Below are 12,733 nucleotides of genomic sequence, written 5' to 3'. Positions count from 1 at the left end.
TAGGACAGAGAATACTTTGAGATAAATTAGTGTGATATGTGAGAGGCTGTGTTAAATGCAGGGGCAAGAGTCAACTATATTTATCTACTTAAAAACCAGAATGGAGCTACAGCATGGAAATGCTCCAGAGAGGTTTTATTGCTATAAAGTACCTTGTACCCATAATAAAAACAGCGTAACAGAGAAATACAATCTCTCTGCCTCCCCCAGTCAAGCCCAGGCTGAAACAATGAGCATCTATTCTTCTCACAAGATGCCACTCTGAGTGTCCCATTGTTAAATACAGTTTGGAAGCAGACCCTCCAATAAAGTTTAACAATGCAGTCATAAAATTGCATTTAATGATTTGGAAAAGCTTTCTGGAATGTGAGTTATGCAAAGGCCCACGATGTGCAGCGCCTAGCTTGCATTCCTCAGCACTCCTCACTATCACACATCTTATTAAAAAACCCCACCAAACACAAACTTATTAACTGACCCATTCTCAAACATTCATTTACATAGCAAAACACTTAACAGCAAATGGCAAGACTGATGCTCTTAATGCAAGCACCATCCTATTCCCTTTGAAATCCCACCGAAATTGAAAGCACTTGTGAAGTGAAGCATTGCTCACAGCTGGCAGAACAGAGTCATAATAAAGACAACGAAACCATTTGGCACATACCCAAACATGTACTTCTTTCACTCATTTTCAAATGACATGGTCACCATCTCCTGTGTAAGACAAGGCTGTCCCTCCAGTCCCTGTCAGTCAGCTACATGCATTTCAGTGGGAATAAACAATTCAGCATCAACTGGAAATCAGATCCCCTCACTATTCTTTCCCTCTTCATCATAAGACAATCATAGCTCTTCACTTAACCATGTGTTACGAAGCAAATGCCCCCCATCAATACACACATACTTTCAAGAAACGTCACTCCAAGATTCTGAAGTATTAAAAAAGAAGATTGCTAGCCTTTGCTTGAGGCCTCCTGGAGAAAGGGGGTGTTCAGCAGAACACCTTCACCCCTGACGAAGCTGCTATCTCTTTTGCACAGAGCAGCATAGGATACTTCACAGCCAGCTAGGAAATGCTGCTGGCTTTGAATGTGCTTCTTATGTGAACTCCATCACAGGAAAGCCGTAATAGTAAAGCTCTGTGCCAGTTCCAAGGATTTATATGTATTTAAATTCTACTTAAAACCAGTTTTCTTGAGTTATTGGAGATGACCAGGTTCAACAACACAACTAAACGCTTTTAAAAAGGGAAATAAAAAAGCCCAGTAATTCCTATCTTTAATTTTGAAAATTTTTAAGGGATCACATATTTTGTAGCTTTCCTTCATAAACAAAAAGACTACAAGCTTACTTAGTCTTTAAATGAAAGGTAAGATTCTGGTGTATTGACTTTGCTCCAGAGACTTACAATACCCAAGAGAAACTCCAAGTGTAGTTAGTTTTGACTATTTGCACGTCTGATGTCACTCTCCTTGGAGCCTGCATAATCCCTGCCCAGAGGAGGACAAGTTTAACTGCTGACTGGTCTCCTCCAACTGGCTGCACAGTTCTGGTTGCTGCTTGGCTGCTGTCAGGTTCATAGTCCTATTAAGATATAAACTTTTCCATCCTCTCAGAGTAATTCTCATAGCTCCATTTATAAATGACTCCGAATAATCCCCCAAGCTTTGTTCACAAGCGGCACAATGAATGTAGACATGCACCCACAGCTCTCGGTGCGTTTTCATGCCGGTAGCACAGACTTGTGCTGATGCCACTCCAGGCAGGTATCTCAAACTCCAGGCATCCTCAGCAAGAACTGAGAGAGGGGCACAACCAGCTCCCATCTCAGCCAGCTACTAGGTGATACCCAGCTCCTGTCACCCTTGACAAAAACGAGACCCACCTACATTCTTTATCCAAAGGCAGCAGATCGCAATAAGAAAGATCAGCACTTGAGAACCCAAGTGGAAAAGGCTCACTAGATAACAACCCAGAAAATTTTGTGCAATTGGCCCGAGATTCAGCCAAGAGAGACACTCAGAAATACATCCATGCTTGCTTTGAATAAAAAAGGAATAAGAGGCCAGAACTTCCCTGCAGAGATTTGCTCCCCATCTCCTGGGACCAAATGTTAACTCTGCTCACATCCACCCCACGGACTGTGCTTGTAAACCCAGAACAGCAGCAGACATGCCTACGCAGAGGGACTGTGGATCCCTTTTGATGCAAGGATTTCGTGGACATGCTGGACCAACACTTGTCAAAGACAGCCTCAGAGGAGGAGGTGAGACCAGGTCATCTCTTTAAGTCCCTTTCAAGCCTACATATTTTGACTTGCCTCAGATCGCAACCAGAAACACAACTAGTAAAGTCAGGCTGCAGTCTGGCTAATAGCTCATTTTTGCTCTCGGCTGTTACACCACTCTTAGGCGACTCAACTTTCCTCCTAACTTGGCTCTTCGAGCAGGCAGCCCTTTGGACCAGATTTTTCCACTTGAAGCCGATAGCTTCAAAGTGCTAAGCTACAAATAATCAAAATGTTTTTAAAGACAGTATGAACATTCTACTTGGATTAATCGCAAACAAAAAAAAAAAAAAGAAAGAAAAAAAAGGTCATCTTATGTAACAGACCGCAAGTGAGAATAGGGAATACAGCTGGCAGCTTCAAGTAGGTCCCTGCAGGCCATCTTGCTCCACCGTGAAGCCATTGTACATCGGGGCAGCCTCTGTTCGGAGCGAGCCTACATCTGGAATAAACTAGTGCGTTAGAGATCAGAAGGGAAGCACACTGCCAGCACGACGTGGGGAAGCTCGCCTTCTCCCTGCTCCAAGTGCATACCATCAAACGCTCGATTTCATAAGCACATCATTAATAAAACAAAAAGGAACGTTTTTCCTCCGAGTGTTGAGGGAAATAAATAAATAACTGAATGAAAGACATTGGAGCCGTTCTTCCTCCCTAATCTTCTAGCTAATTGCAGGGGAGTTTAAAGGGGTTTGACTGATTTTGACTGTGCCATGTTCAAGAAGCTGCAAATCTACATATACAAAGGAAAAACTGCTTTGAAATCTTGTATTAAAGAAAAGCTTGGCAGGAGCAAGGTGTAAACAAATGGAAAACAGAAATGCAGTAAGTAGTTAAAGAGCTAGACAGTAAAATGGAAAATGTAAAAGAGTTGTCTACAAAAAAGCACTTTATGTCACAGCAGCAATTCAGCAGAACCTGGTGTAAATATGTATCAATTTAAGAATAAAAACAGAGATAAACCCTGATGAGAATACCAATAACCATACAAGGTCTGTATGCACACACTGACCGCCACAGGCCCTAACACAGCCCGTGGGATGTCTCTCTCCCTCCATGTTTCAACATAGATTTTTACTGTCTGTCTGCAGAGACTGGTTCCCACTTATAAACTTCACAGGTTTTCCCCGTAGGAGCAGCTGAAGCAAACAGCAAGCTCTTCCTCATCGGCCACAAAGATGCTTTGGGAATATGACACTTAAGAAAAAGTTTTAAGTTCCACACATTGAAAAAAAAAAATAAAATTACTTCAGCAGGCTTCATAGGAGCTGGCAACCAACACACTGATCACACGCAGCTGAAAACCAGCATAAAATCTCCCAAAGAGAAATGCACCACATACAACTCCCCAGCATCTTTCACTGATATGGGATAAATTAAATTACTACTCCCAGCTGCCTGCTCCACACTGAGTCAAACCATGCCTCCTCCCACTATTCCTATTCCCCAGCAGGCAGGTGGGAGAGACAGGTCCATAGACGGGGAATTAACCTGCATGATCACATACCAGGTGAGAAGCTCAAACGTGTTAATCTCAAGATACAGTCAAAAGCCATCACTCCTCACATCACAGATATTAGTGTGAATGACTCAGTGTCAGAAAATCATGCCAAAATCTGTGGGGTTTTTGCAGATTCTTAACACACCAATTATTCCATTAGGGGATAATGATTATATTTTTCATCTGATACTAACTAGGTTAATTTTAAGGCTGATCTGGCGGCAGGACTCCTGCTTTCATCTGCTACCTTGGGTGTTGTTTTCATTGTTATACAAACAAGCTAAACAAGTCGAAGACCAATCAAAAGTGGGGGAGGGGGCAGTAAAATCCAAATTCCTTTATCAATAAATCACCCCAAGACAGGAGTCCTTTGTCCACACCTATTGCCTATGAAAGTTTGTTAGCAGTTAGCCACTGAAGCCTTTGGCTTCTACCTCTGGATGATGCAAGCCTCACAGTGGGTGTCTCCTACACCACTTTAAAGACAGGGGGACCATGTGAACTTTCCTCAAAATAATTAGGAGCCAGCAGCACAGAAACAACTGTGATTACATTCAAGTGTCCACTGCTGATCTAGTAAGTCCTCTTTTTTGGACAAACGGCTGCCAGATCCTTGGCAGCCTTTCACTGAAACTCAAGTAGTTCCCCACGAAAAGAGAGTGTCTTAAGGGATAAAGTCCGGGGAGCAGTTGGGAAAAAAACCCCATACCCTCCCCCAAACACAAACACATAATTAAAATACAGAAAACAGGCATCACAGCAGAGTGGATGAAAATTCTGCAACTTAAAGCAGACTCTCCCCCAGGGATCCATCTCCTGAGACAGACTCCTTGTTGACATCATTTCCTTGGCAAGGGCTTTAAACATTTTATCAGCCATTGCAAGCACCTGAACTGCATCATCACCCCCTTAGAAAAAATCCGCTGGAGTCATTTGTCAGCCTGAGCCATCAGCATCTGGATTGCACTTCTCCAGGCTGCTCCCCTGAAGCTTTGTTGCAAGATGAGCCAAAGAATTTCTCGGCTATCCCTGAACCCAGGGGGTTTTAGCCCCGCAGTTTGCCCCTGGGGAGCTCAGGCTTTGAAGAGTTACAAGGCATTTGCACTCCCTCGAGTACCTTGCCCAGTCTCATTCTCTTGCTGAGCTACTGGGAATGGTTAGTTTGAAGTTCCTGCTTGCTGCAGTAGATTAAAGCCCATCCTGGACTAAATCACCAAGTTCCTATGTCAAGGTCTCTCATGGGGACTGGAATTACATCTGTGGGTGTCAGGAATCCTTTCGGGTTTGCTCAGTGGTTTCAGCCCCCTGCCACAAAAATTGAATTTATGTAGCTTTATCAATCCAACTAACACCTGAAACATCACAGCACCTAAGCAAAGTGCATACTCTATTTTTAGATCTGTCCACTTGGTTTCGAACATTCGCACTTAATGATTAAAAGATAAAATGGTGCGAACTTACATTTCAGCTAAAGCCAATCCTTTGCACTCCAGTTGTGGGTTTGCTGTATCTTTAATACCATGCACAAAATTAAAAAACCCTCACCTTCTGTGAAAGTGGGAAATGCTTTCATACTGGTGCTTTCACCTATGGTCTGTGATAGCTGAGCATGGCTGAGATCTCCTGTAACGCAACCTGTGCTGCCTTTGGGGGTAGCTCATTTCCAAGAGTAAGGACCTCATTTCAAAAGGACACATAAAAACTGATTCATTACAACTTATCCATTACCAGACAATAGCAACAATGAAACCTCCACCACACCCTTGGAAAATTCAATCGAGAAACAGAATAAAAGGACAGATTGCTATTCAAAATTAAAATCTACAGCTACCACAGCTGTAACCATCCTCTAAATCACAGCAAAGAAAGGCAAAACATCGTCAGTTGACAAAATCTGGCAGCAAATGAGATTTAACCCCAGAAAGTTGTGACAATGGTTGTTTTATGGCAAGGTGGAACATAACTGGCAGCAAAAAAACCAAACTGTAATTTCACTACTAGTTACATCAAAGCACTTCCTAAAACCTCAAGCAAAAGCAAGGCCAAGTTTTGTCAGTGTTGTACAGCTACAATTAAAAGACAGCTCTTGTCCCTAAGAGAGTTTACAACCCAGAACAGGCAAGAGAGAGGGAAGAAGTGCTTATCATAGTGCACATTAAAACTTCAAGACAGCAGATAGCCCCAGGATTTGTGTTAATGAAAGTTGGAAACAAACACAACACATAAAAAGACGTAAAGAACAGATACAAATTCTGAAGAAGGCCTTTACATGACTAAAGATGTCTACACTAAAAACTAAAAATAGACTTATTTATGTCTGAAACACACATCATGTAAGAGTCCCATAAAAGCCTTGATGAAACAATAATTGCTGCGTAGCTTGCCAAAAAAGTTAAGGTAAAGCAACTTATCTTCACTGGAGTACCTTGCTTACAGCAAGGTTTTCTTTTTTGTACAGAAAGTGGATAAGAATTTTTTTTGCCTCCATCACATTTTTTTAAAAAAATAATAAAATGCTTAAAGACAGTACACCATTTCAAGCCTCGTGTTTTGATTGCTGCAATGTGCCATAAGCCTTCCTCTTCTGCCTGGCAAGATAAGGAACATTTTCCATTAACCAAAATGCAAGGTAAGGCTGGCATTTGCCAGCAGTAATTGGTAAATATTGCTGTAGAAAGGCTGTCAGCCTTTCCTAGTTACAAAGCAAAATGCAATTCGAAAGCATTCACCCTTTCCCGAGAAAACCCATCTTAATCAGAAAGCCGTAACTAGTCCGGACAAAGAAGAGAGCTGATGATAAAACGAAACCAAGTGCCGTGCAGTTGCAGCGATAGAAAAGACCTGCTGCCTGGCAAAAACCTGGCTCGTCTTTTACTTACGTACAACTCTGTGTGCACCTGTGTAAACTCACAAATCTGGAGAGGATTGTGGTCTACCTAAGCTGGGCCCAGCTGGTCTATAAGATAGCAGGGCTGCCTAGGCACGCCGCTCCGGCAGCTGCAACCCACTGCAGAGGAACCGGGGTTAACACCACGGAGCCAAGGTCTTGAAGCACTGTGGGGGTCTATAACCCAGACCTTATCCAAAAGAAGTTGCGAGGCAAGACATTCACATGACCTTTCTCTCCTCCCCTCCTTTTTTTAATAGCTGGTGAGCTGACTTCACAAGAAGAGCAGGCACATCTTACAGGGCCACCAGGCGCTGACTTGTTTCCACCCTGGAAAGGTGTCCCACCACGGCCCTGCTGCTACACCCAGTCTGAAAGACCTGGTGCACAACTCGCACTCCTCCCACACCATGTATTTATACCAATGGAGAAATGTCCAAATGCAGCGCCCCTGGCCCTCTCCACCTGCACTCCTTCACTGTTAAAGCACTTTTACTCTCGGCAGTCTCTTTTACACAGTTAACACTGCTAACTGCTAAATCTGGATGTGGATTTCAATCCCTTATGAATCTGGATGCTTATACAGAAGCAAGAGGATGCAAGGGGCAAACTGGAGGTGTCTTGTTTTTAATTTTCATGGTTGGTGTTACAAGACTTCAGTGCGTCCTGCTGGGGCTGGAGGGAGCGGAGGTGGCCAGTCCACCCTGGTACACTTCATCCTCACTTCTGGCTTCATTGACAAAAGCCTCTTGTCACGCCAGTGAGATCTCAATCTATTCAAGTAATTCTTAAAAACTATATTCGCACTCCTCACACTCATAACCCTGGTCCTTGTAACCCTCACAGTCCTGTTTCTGATCCCTGCCCATGTCAGTTATACCCAGCCACCTCTGAGCACCAATTAGAGGTGAAGAGCTAAGTGGCCCACAGCTCTTCCAAAAACACCATGACAGAGAAACTGAGAACAAAACCAGGAAACGCAGTGAAACCACAACATTGGTATATTGTGAGGAAACCTCACAGTTTCCTTCTCTTTATCGCTTTTCAGCTGACTGCAGCAGCCCCTCCCCATATTCCTTTTTCACCTGCACCTTTAAAATTACCAGCCTACAAAACACCACCCTGTCTCCGGCCACTGAATAAAAGAAGCGAACTTTGAGTTCTGTATTTAATCTTCCCTATCTTGCCAGGATGTGATGGATCATTACCCCAGCTCAGAGATTGCCTGGTCTTAACTGCCCATGACTCCCACGGCAGCCAGCCCAGGTCCTCTCCAAGGTCAGGTCTGGTTTCCAAACCTTCAACATCTTCCTGCCAGACAGACAGAGCCTTGCTGCTCTGAATCCTCACATTTTAAAGGGCATTCAGGTTCATACTAAAAATATCGCAGCATAACTTAACCGCCTGTAAACATTAAATGCTGGCTGCTAATTGACAGGTACAATATTTACTGAGGGTTACATCCCAGCAAACAGCCTGGCAGATTTGTTTATACATAGCAATAGCAATGCCAAGTACACAGGAGAGGCAGACCAAGATCTGGGAGATGAAAGCAAGTCTCAAGGAGGGGACTGACACACGCATATAAACCAGTAACACAGGAATCTCCTGGCAGGTTCACTTGACAAACAGTACTCGTCTCGCCTCTCCTTTCATGACTCAGCACTGTTGTTATTGGCAGCATGCAGCAAGAAAATGGGAGAACAACCCTCACGCTCAGAGGAGATGAAGTACCCTCAAAGCAAATGACACCACATACACGTGGGTGCCTTAAAAGCACTCCCAGCACAACTTGCTCAGTGCATCAGCCATGAGCTTAATGCTGGGTTCAGTACAGCACTGGCTGATGACATGCAGATTTGACCCAACCTCTTCCCGCTTGTTTTCATTACAACAACTTCAAGCTAACCTTCTACAGGGAGAAATAGAGATGTTCCTGGACTCCATAGTCCAATTTCATTAACTCCTCAGTCTGTGTCCTGGAGCAGTGGAGGGGGAAGGAGGTTCAGAGAGGACCGGGACAATGTTCAGGACCAGGGCAGTCCTCTCACAGTGACAATGGTCACTGAGAAGCTTCTTCAAACCTTTTCTCCCACTACCGCTGGCCTCCATCCCGCCATGGGCTGGCTCTCATGCTCTCAAAGTGAATATAGTGCTCCCTGAAGGCACAGGGCTGACAGCCCTGGATATTCAGTTAGCCGACATGTGGGGAAGATGATGAGCATGGGGCATGCAGCAGAGATGGAGCTGCTTTCCTCATGGAGGTGGTGCCCTGCCTGTGCATCCTGTCCCTGCTTGGGAGGGGATAACTCACCCCACGGCTACAAGAGGTTTGGCTCACATTTTGAAGCCTGGAAGGAGTCTGCAACTTCTGACACAATGTCCTGGGTGTCATTTCGAAAAGGCTTCTGATATGACTGGATCTCATGTGCCTGAGTGGCCAGGTCACACTTTGAAAACTGAGCTAGAAGTGAGATTTGAGGCTTCCAAGTGTCTTTATTCTTTGTGCCTTTTTTCCTTTTTTTTTTTTTTTTTTTACAGGACTCAAAGGATATTGAAAATGTTATTCACTAGCAGTATTGAATACTGAATTAAGAAACTGAAGTAAGACACTCATTTCTCTCATAGCAGCTGCCCCACAGATGCTGAAGAGATGGGCTTCTACAAGGCCCTCTCATCTTAAAAAAAGACAAGGATGAGCAAGGCATGCTCTTCAGGCTCCAGCTATTCACATTTCTCCTCATTAAGATGTCAGGGAAATGTAATTAATACTGACACAGATAGAGGTCATATTTCTAACCAAAATATTAGGGAAGAAAAAAAAAGAGAGAGAGAGGCAATTTTATTAAATGACTGTGCCTCCCAACAGACTTCATAACAGATACATCACAACTGAACAGACTATAGCTCTTAAATTTCCAGTGAATCAACTACGTTTCTACATTTTACAAAGCCACCTTGTATGTGCTTTGCATTCAACATGTATTTATTGCTCACTTTGATACATATATGTTCTGAATTTAACAAATTACTTCTCAAGCCAAAGTGACTGAAAACATCAAGGTAGCACCAGCATGAGATGGCTCTGGATCAAGAGTGGGATTTTTCTATCCTAGATTTTTATTTATTTATTTGGCGCTCCACCTCCTCAAAACATGCTCTGATCATCTTCATTTAAAACACGTGTTTAATTTAACAACTTCAGAACAGATTCAGTAAGTTTTTATATGGACCAGAGCTTTCAAAACACTGAATAATTTATTGATTTTTAAACTTTTCTTTCAAAAGGACTGCAATAACAAGGCTTGCAAGAACAGTACACAAATATCATGCCCTTCCTGTTGCACCACGAAAGCCAACATGTTTCACTGGTGGGAAGAGCAGGCTTTCTCCATTACGCTGCTTTAAGACCAGCGTTTTTTAAAATTCGTTTTAGCCCTTCCAACATACTTTAAGTCACATTAGTTTAAGTTCACAACCACTATCAGCACCACCCTGCAGCAGTGCTGGGGAGCACTAACTGAGAAGACACTTTCAAACTCATGTTTTCCTCAACAGAATTTAGTGATGAAATGGCCACTCACGCTGCTCTGTTACCAACTTCGAAATCTTAAAACCAAAACCAGCTGCTGCAGCAAGTCCCAAGCTGAACAAAACAGTGTTCATCTGTTTATACTATCAGTGTCTCTGGAAAGACTGGCATGCAGTACTTTTGGTGACAGATGCATACTGGAACCTGAACAAGGCTTGGGTTATTTCCCTCCATCCAGCAATGCTGCAATTCTAGCCAGGCAACAAAACCCAAGATCTCCATAAGGATGAAAAGAGAAGCTATGAAAGGTCCAAAGCCCACTGTCGTCCCAAACATTAACAAATTGTCCATCTCATCAACTCAGAACAAAATTCACAATAACTTCCATGTGGTCCCCAAACACTGGCCAAACAAGTTCTGTTACACAAATAAACACACTGTGGTCTCATGCATCAAAGGCTTCAGTTCCAATGTTAACATGACCTGAAGCTCAGACAGAACCACACATTAAGTCCCAAAGGGCAAAAGACCACCTTCCACCAATACCTCCTGTCCTGGTGTCATGAAGCCACTGGTTGACTCAACAAAAAAAGATCCTGAGCCCAACCCTGACAAGTCAGAGATATAAGGACCTTCCCCTACATCACAAGTGGAACACAAGAGAGGTTTCTCACTATTATTATTTAATTCTCTAATCCTCCCATCTCCCTGCAATGGACCCCATCCCAAGGCTCAGTGTTCCAACACTGTGGCTTGTCATCTGCAGGCTGAATCTGAGGACGAAGCACTGAAACCCAGTAAACCACTTGAGAAACTCTCCTTAATTTGCTTGCACACCTGCTGCTTCCTTCTCTAGAAATACCCAAAGCAAACATACCTGGACAGACTGGTCACCAAGGTCTGGCACACCACTATCTGACAGTTGGCACCGGTACTGCTCCCCAGTGTCCCGAAGCTGCTCCTCTCCATTGCTTTCTGCTTCAGAGGTGTCCGGAGGAGCAACCTCCACCTCCATTGGAGTGCAGTGCCCATTCCCGTGCTCCGAGACTGGCTTTTCTTTACTGTCCTTGCTGCCCGGTGTTCTAGTGATGACCCCAAACTTCCTGGTCCTTTTCCCATTTTGAGAGGCTCTGTCACCGGGTTCAGGACTGGGCTTGGCTTTGGAGTCGCAGCTGTTGCTATTGTTGCCGTTGGAGGGAGGAAGAGGGGCTTTGCGCTTGATGCGGCGCAACATGATCAGGTAGACGAAGCCGCCATTCCAGCACTGCTCGGCCAGGTAACTGCAAGGAAAGGGATGCTCAGGGATTACTTACTCGCCCCATGGTGCCCACATCCCACCCTGGCACCCCAAACACTCTGCACCCCATAATGGTCGTACACCTTCTCAGGCAGCTGATTACCCAGTGACTGGATATGCTTGAGACATGAGCAAATACTCTCTTCCTTCAGTATTAAGAGGAAAATAATACCTGGAATAACACTGGGAATAATAACAGCCCTACCAGCTATCCAGGCTAACCCTACTGCAGTGTAATACAACAAATCCCAGATGGGTTCCCACCACTCTGGTTCCATAGCATAGCAACATGAAAGACGGAAAAAGAAAAGCAAAGGAGAGAGTGTTACCAGTGGGACGCTGAAATATATAAATAATTAAAAAAAAAAAAAAAGTCAGGCAGTCTTCATTTGTGCATCGGCCTGTAGAACATCTGCATCTGAAATGAGCCTCCTTACTGAAACTAATCTTCTGCTTCAGTGTATGTACATGCTTTGAAAGCCTTGGGGGAAGAAAAAAAAAATCAGCCACTGGGGTAAGCAGGCATAGTGCCAAAGGCCCCAATACAGCAAAGCACGGCTCTATAAGAGAGCTCAGCTCTCATAAGGGCACATGGAAATAAGGGAGGTTTCTTTTACAGCAAGTGTATTCCAGTGACTTGGCTACTGACAAGTCATTTCAGCTGTGCAAGGGGCAGTCACCAGGTTCTTGCACCACAGAATCATAGAATAGTTTCAGCTGGAAGAGACCTTGAAGATCATCGAGCCCAGCCTTTGTCCCAGCCCTATCAACTGGCTAAACGATGTCCCCCAATGCAATATCCACCTGTCTCTTAAACACCTCCAGCGACAGCGACTCAACCACCTCCCTGGGCAGCCTGTTCCAATGCCTGACAACCCTTTCAGTATAGAAATTCTTCCCAATTCCAACCTGAACCTCCCCTGGTGCAATTTAATTCCATTTCCCCTCGTTCTATCACTGTCCACTAGGGAGAACAGACCAACCCTCACCTCTCTACAACTTCCCTTCAGGTAGTTGTAGAGAGTGATGAGGGCACCCCTCAATATCCTCTTCTCCAGGCTAAACAGCCCCAGATCCCTCAGTCTTTCCTCATACAACTTGTGTTCTAAGCCTTTTCCCAGCTTGGGAGCCACCTCTGTACCCTCTGCAGCACCTCAGTGTCCCTCTTGCAGTGAGGGGCCAAAACTGGACAGAGCATTCGAGGTGAGGCCTCACCAAAGCCGAGT

At 44.3% G+C, this 12,733-nt stretch overlaps 1 protein-coding gene across 1 annotated transcript in view; it reads right to left on the bottom strand.

Moving 5' to 3' along the window:
* The window catches only part of PDZD2 (PDZ domain containing 2), a gene marked incomplete at both ends in the record, with an annotated part of 54,128 nt that extends 42,638 nt beyond the window's left edge, over positions 1–11,490 (bottom strand). Inside the window, 1 exon segment of the mRNA XM_009877661.1 lies at positions 11,088–11,490. Coding sequence (XP_009875963.1) covers positions 11,088–11,490 — 403 coding nt within the window.
* Positions 11,491–12,733: the final 1,243 nt, after the last annotated feature.

The sequence above is a fragment of the Apaloderma vittatum genome, unplaced genomic scaffold (assembly GCF_000703405.1).
Source record: "Apaloderma vittatum isolate BGI_N311 unplaced genomic scaffold, ASM70340v1 scaffold16331, whole genome shotgun sequence".
In the NCBI taxonomy this organism is placed as follows: domain Eukaryota; kingdom Metazoa; phylum Chordata; class Aves; order Trogoniformes; family Trogonidae; genus Apaloderma; species Apaloderma vittatum.
Note: the sequence above shows the minus strand (reverse complement) of the source record. Positions and strands in the feature narration are given on the sequence as shown.